This window comes from Aphelocoma coerulescens, assembly GCF_041296385.1.
Source record: "Aphelocoma coerulescens isolate FSJ_1873_10779 chromosome Z unlocalized genomic scaffold, UR_Acoe_1.0 ChrZ, whole genome shotgun sequence".
Lineage (NCBI taxonomy): Eukaryota > Metazoa > Chordata > Aves > Passeriformes > Corvidae > Aphelocoma > Aphelocoma coerulescens.
In genome coordinates, this window is record NW_027184085.1 from 42,148,944 (window position 1) to 42,155,811 (window position 6,868).

The window sequence follows — 6,868 nt, forward strand, 5'->3', positions numbered from 1 at the left end:
AGATGATCTGTTCCATAACTCTTCCAGGCACAGAGGTGAGGCTGATGGGTCAGTAGCTCCCAGGCCCCAGCTTTCTGCTCCTTTTAAAGATAGGTACAATGTTTCCCCTTTTCCAGTCACCTGGGACTTGACCTGACTGATGCAACTTTTCAATAACACCTGTTAGATTGTCATCTGAAGCATTTAACCATGGTTCACTCTTCCTAAAGCACACACACATACATATGCTTTCCAAAATGCTTTAAAATAAACTGTTTGAAAAATCTACTTGTAAAAGAAAAGATATTAAAAAGTAGTCATTAATAAAAATAAGTAGAAATTAGTGGTGGTAGTAGTAGTAGCTTTGCTGGTGTATCTGTATGGTATCAAAAACATGACAGATATACTAAGAAGGAATAAGCATTCACATATGCTAAACTCAATACTAATCTGATAGTTTTTCCTGGGAGTCATCCCCACATTATTTCTGGGACACACTTCAGCACATAATGTGCATCTATTAAAATCTACATCTGCATACTGAAAACTAACTTCATCTTAACTGGTTAGGATCTCCAAGAGACAATGATTCCCAGTGCTGTCTAATATAAGCAGCAGCAATATTCCTATATACTACTTTCCCAGCCCACCATTAGAGGCGAAGCATATACAAATGTACAACATGTTCTCTACTTGCAAGTTGCCCATGTTAAAATAGAAAGCTGCCTGTGGTATAATTCTCAATGTTCAAGAGAAAAAGAAAGAAAGTCATGCATAATGAAAGCAAAAAATGACTTTTAGTGAAATAAAGATACATACGTATCTGGAAGATAGCTTCAAAATATCAGTAAATTCCCAGAAACATACTGATTTCATAGCATCTACTAAATTTAATACTTGAATATAGTAAAGAGATTAGATACTGGTTTAACTACTGCTTAGACCAGCACCCAGGAAATCTTACTTTCTATAATGGTTGTTATCTCTTTCATGTTGTACTTTTTAGGGATCAAAACATTCATCCTCAATGTTTGGTAGAAACCCATTTAAATGGTTACTTAAAAACAAATCTTGTTTTTAAACCCATATTAGTAATTTTGTCAGAGTTCAAAAGAGTCACTACATCTGCAAATAAAGTACTTGCAGAATTTTTTAACATTTATTTTTATTTTACTATTATTTATTTGCATTAAATACACACTCACACAAATGTAATTTTCCATAATTAAAAAAAACATTTTAAAAAGTCTGAATTAGGCTTTGAAAAATGGAAGGAGAATCAAAGTAAGTTATTTTTAACTTGTTTCACTTAACTACTCAGATAAACCGAGGCAGACAATTGGACTTAGAAGTTTATTATTCTAGAGTAGTTTCTTAAACAAAACAAGAACATATGGTGAATATATCATGCACAATTCTGCTGGCTTTCATTAATCATCTTATCAAGAAGTATTTAAGTGAAAAATCACACAGATGTGCACTAACCAGTACTTTATAAAAGTACCAAAACACTCTTCAAAATCCCCTATCTGCGCCTGTTTCATCTCTAAATTCTGCTTTAACTCTTTTCTGAACTTCTTAAATTAGTAGATCTCACCTAGTCAGCCCCGTTTTAAACATAGCAAAAGAAGGGAAAGTTTTTTCCTATTTATCAGCTAGCTATCAGTTTCCAACCTCTGAGCGAACAACTTCAACCAAGACTATATTTGGTTTTGCCCATTCCATGTACATTAAAATTCTAACCAATGAAGACCAAAGCTGTCTTCCTCTAAACTGAACTAAAAACAGCTGAGAAATTTGATCATAAGAAGTCATTCTAGTGTAAAATCTAAATTTTATAAATATTTATATCACATTTCAGCAAGTGACACTGCAACACTGAAGTCAAGACTGGAAAGGTATTTCTCCCAATTGCACCTATAACTTAAAAATCAAAAGCACTAAGTTCATTTAAATTTGTAATGGGACCACTAATGCAACTTGGCTAAGAATTCTGAAATATCAACAGCTGTAAAACAATTCAGCCCTAGTGATGATCAAATAGAATCTCAAATAAAGTAAAAGATATATACTTAATTAAAAAATACTAAGACACTGACAGTCATCTTTACTCACAGAAAACTGACACTAAGAGCTTCACAAGTTACAACATGTGCAGCATATACAGGTATTTTTCAATCACATTCTCCAAAAATCTCACTCCTTTTGTATTCTAGTTCAGGTCAAATTTGGAAGCTGGAAAGACTTGAGTTAAAATTTCAATAACTAGCCTTTGCAAATATAATCTTATTTTAGTTTATGTTTAGCAACTTCCCAAGACCTGGGGTATGCAGATCACATGGAAGTGATATGAAGCAGAACAGTCTGTACAGGCAAAGATTAGTCTAGTGCTACAAGACATGTGCCTGTACGTGAGGCAGGTACAGCCAGTTTTCCTTCCTCCCCAGTATTTGCAATACATCCTTCTCTGAGCTACATGGAAACACTAGGCATGTGCAGGAGCACAACCACAGCATCAACAAGCATGCGTGTGCCATAAAAGGTAGTCAGAGAACAGGGTCTGATCCTGCGTGGAGTCAAGAAGAATGTAATGGGAGAGCGTGATGAGGCCGCGGGACACCAGAGTACCATGTGGGAAAGTGTGTAACGTGAAATAGTAGGTCAGTGGCAGGGTAGAAAAGAGCAAGAAAGACAGCAGGGGTGTTTATAGAGCTGGTGGACTCATTCAGCAGGGATATTACATACTGTAAGATGATAAATATAAATGAACTTGGCATACAAGGCGAGGAGAAGGGTGTGTGGTAGCACTACAGGGAGGAAGCAGAGCCATGTTTCTTTTGCGGAAATGTTGCCTGCTCTTTGTGCTGCTGAAGAAGGCATATGAAGTTTATGTCTCCTTCTGGCCTACTTCTAGATCCTCGTTATTATCTTTTTGTAACAAATAGTGTTTGCTTCTGTGTCCTTCTGAAAGTCAATACCAAAGAAAATTCCTTCTGCTGAAGAGAATACATTAATTAAAAATACACCAATTGAATCCTTTCTTACGATAGTGACAGTTGCTTTAACATTACAAATACTTTCTCCATGTTTGGGGGCATTAGGCTGCATATTCAGTACAAAACACCTTTATAACATTACAAAAACAATGACTCCTAGCTGATTCAACAGCTGGAACACACTGCCTAATTCTATGTTTGTTGCGTAATAATAGAAATAAAAATTGAGTACTATATAAGATCATGATATTTTCTACAACTTCTTGGTAGAGCACAAAACAAACAAGGAAAAACGCTCTTCTAACATTTTAAAAACTCTTCATTGCTCCTGTCTTGTCTCTTCCTTGACTTAAAATAATCCCCAAAAAAATCTGAATGGAAGTTTAGAACTAATAAGAAGTTCCACAGTTGGCTGGAAAAACAGGACTAAAGTAGTACATTTTAAACGAAGTGGAAAGAGTTGGGAACAGAACTACAACTAAGACAGAAGAAGATGATTTCAGGATCAGATTAGATCATCTTTACTATCAACCCTAAATAATGACAAAAACCTGCCCTCAGATGAAAGCACAGCAACAGTCTTCCCTTGAAAAAAAAAAGAATAATCTTCTAAGCCTCATACTAAAATTCAAAGTTTTAAAGTTACCTCTCTGTACATGTATACAAATCTATGTACAGACAAACTCAACTCATGGGCATTTGCCTGAACTGGCAACAGGTCTGAAACACCTGAGGTAAGATGCTCAAAGACATAAACTAAACTGTGCATCTTGGTTCCAAGATATATTCTCCATATAAAGAGATTCATGTGCTGCAGATGATCAAAACTCTATGCTATGGCCCTCTCCATAAAAGCAGGTTTTACATCATGGCTATAAAAGTAAATCCTCAGGAACAGAGCGTGCATGCACTTCTCCACCATTCCTAGCCCTGCTGCATTCCCTTCCTGGGAAGGAAGTGACAAACACCAAAGGAAGTGGAATACCTCCAAATCTGGTGAGCACCACATCAGAAGAGGAAGTACAAAGTGTCTGTGCTGTGATACACTGACTGCAAGTCACTAAGGGCGACAGATTTTCTTTCTTTTTTTAACCAGGTGAGTTAAAATAAGACTCTTGGTATAGCTGAGTCAAGGTGAGTAGTTGACAACACTAGAAGCAAGGAGGAGGATGAGATGGTTATTAGGAATGTGGCATGAGATCAGAGAATACTGAAGCCACACCTTCCAGCACAGAAAACCTCAGTCTAAGTTCTGTGCCTTTCTCTGCCCCCTGCACACAAGCACAAAACTGATGTTGGAAGCAGCATGACTCTAGCAGTTTGTTGCTAAACTTCATTTTCTCAAATCAGACTGGCCAACAGATGCCAACTCAGAGAGGTGTACCTCACAAACACAGTACATATGCTGCAGTACTCTGGAAAAGAGGCGTGATGCTGTTGACACACCTCAAGAACAGGATGTCACCCATAGCAACCTAGACAAGCTCATGAAGTGGGCCTGTGTGAACCTCATGAGCTTTAACAAGACCAAGTGCAAGGTGCTGCAACTGGGTTGGGTACCTCTGATACCAACACAGGCAGGGGGATGAACAAATGGAGAGCAGCTCTGGGGAGAAGGACTTGGGGGTGCTGGTGGGTGAGAAGCTGGACATGACCCAGCCATGGGCACTCACAGCCCAGAGAGCCAAACGTGTCCTGGGCTGCATCCAAAGCAGCGTGGGCAGCAGGGGAGGGAGGGGATTCTGCCCCTCTGCTCTGCTCTGGTGAGACCCCACCTGGAACACTGCATCCAGCTCTGGGGTCCCAGCACAGGAAGGACAGGGACCTGTTGGAGTGGGTACAGAGGAGGCTACCTCTTCTATAAAGAATGGCACACCTCTCCTGTAAAGAAACGCTGACAGAATTGGAACTCTTCAGTGTAGAAAAGACAAGGCTTTGAAGTGACCTAATTGCAGCCTTCCAGTACGTGAAGGGAACCTACAAGAAAGATGCAGCAAGACTATTTACAAGGGTATGTAGTTACAGGACACGGTGGAATAGGTTCAAATTGAAAGAGAGTAGGTCTAGATTAGATAATAGGAGGAAAAGCTTTACTGTGAGGGTGGTGAGGCACTGGAATAGGTTGCCCAGAGAAGCTATGGATGCCCCATCCCTGGAGGTGTTCAAGGACAGGTTGGATGGGGCTCTCAGCAAACCTAGTCTAGTACGAGGTGTCCCTGCTCATGGCAGAGGAGTTGGAACCAGGCAGTCTTCAAGGTCCTTTCCAACCCAAACCGTTCTACGATCCTCTGAAGAGCCAAGAGGGACCAAGCCGACCCAGTTCTGCCACTGCCACACCGGCAGCTACCAGCACCCCGCGACGCAACCTCGGCCGCGGTGACAAGGAGAAGGAGGAGCCGCCGCTCTCTTCCCGCCCCTCGCAGCCAGGCAGCTCCCCGAGGGCCGCCCTCTCCCTGCCCCGCAGGGGTCACCCCGGCCACGCCGGGGCACCGAGTGCAGAGCCTCCTTCCCCTCGTTACCTTTGTGCTCATCATCCAGGTACCGGACGCGCAGCTCCTCCTCTTCCTTCGCCTGGGAGCCGTAGCTCCTCCCGGCCGAGGGGAGAGCAGCGGCGGTGGCGCCCCCCCACAGCGGGGGCGCGCCGTGGCCAGTGCGGCCGAGGGCGGCGGAGGTCGTGGCGGCTGCGGCTGCGAGCCTGAGCCGGGCGCGCAGGAGGCCGAGCCCGCCCAGCGCCGCCGCCGCCATGGCTGCTGCCGGCGCCGCTTCAGCCTCTCGCGGCCCCGGCTCCGGTGCCGCCGCCCACGTGACCGGCTGCGGCACGCACGGGGCGCCGCTCCCCCTCCCCGCGCCGCCGCCGCCGCCGCCCGGGGCCGCGGGGAGGGGACGGCCCGGCCCGGCCCGGCTCGGCTCCGCTCCGCTCCGCTCCTGCGGCGGCCCCATCGCAGCTGATGCTCGTGTCAAGAAAAGGCTCGCCAGGGGAGATTGAGACTTGACAGGAAACCAGCCACATCCTGGGCCGCATCCAAAGAAGCGTGGGCAGCAGGGCGAGAGAGGGGATTCTGCCCCTCTGCTCTGCTCTGGTGAGACCCCACCTGGAACACTGCATCCAGCTCTGGGGTCCCCAACAGAAGAAGGACATGAAACTGATTAAGGAGGTCCAGAGGAGGCCATGAAGTTGATAAGGGGGCTGGAGCACCTGCTCTACAGAGACAGGCTGACGAAGTTGAGGCTGTTCAGCCTGAAAAGAGAACATTGTGTAGAGACCCCATAGCAACCTTCCAGTATCTGAAGGGAAGTTCATTTGGAACTGTGGTGATAGGACAAGCAGTAATGGGTACAAATTAAGATGGGAAATTTAGGTGAGATTTTCAGAAGAAATTCTTTACTGTGACAGTGGATGAGACAGTGGAATAGATTGCCCAGAGAAGCTGTGGGTGCCCCAGCCCTCACAATGTTGAAGTCAAATAAGGCCTTGAGTAACCGGGTCTAGTGGGAGATGTCTCTGCCTGTAGCATGGGAAGGGGGTTGGGACAGGATGATCTTTAAAAGTCCATTCCAACCTGCTGACATTTTATGATTCTGTGACTCTCACACACAATAATACATGAGTTGCATGGACAAATTTCTCATTGGTAAAAGCAGATGTTTAGCTTCATCAGGGCGTCATGATACTGGTGGAAGTTGTGCAGCATGTTTATTTGCAGTGAACTTGAGAACATCCCACCTTAAAGGCAACATGCTCCGGCTCTGTTGTGCTGTGTGTGATGGTACCAGAATGAACACTCATGAACTCTGCAGCACTTGCTTCTTCCTCCACATCACAGCCGTGGCCCAGCCTCGTTGTGGCATCAGTACTGAACAAAGAAAGGAGCTATGGTCAATAACAGAAACCA

The 6,868-nt window shown here is 44.2% G+C and overlaps 1 protein-coding gene across 2 annotated transcripts in view; it reads right to left on the bottom strand.

Annotated features, from left to right (window-relative positions):
- The window catches only part of AUH (AU RNA binding methylglutaconyl-CoA hydratase), a 118,745-nt gene extending 112,980 nt beyond the window's left edge, over window positions 1-5,765 (bottom strand). The window contains exon 1 of one of the 2 annotated variants that reach the window (XM_069001742.1): window positions 5,495-5,765. In XM_069001742.1, the coding sequence (XP_068857843.1) occupies window positions 5,495-5,720 (226 nt within the window). In that variant the 5' untranslated portion in view covers window positions 5,721-5,765. The remainder of the gene's footprint in view (window positions 1-5,494) is intronic. The other variant, XM_069001741.1, reaches the window with a different exon arrangement.
- Between the last annotated feature and the right edge of the window lie 1,103 nt (window positions 5,766-6,868).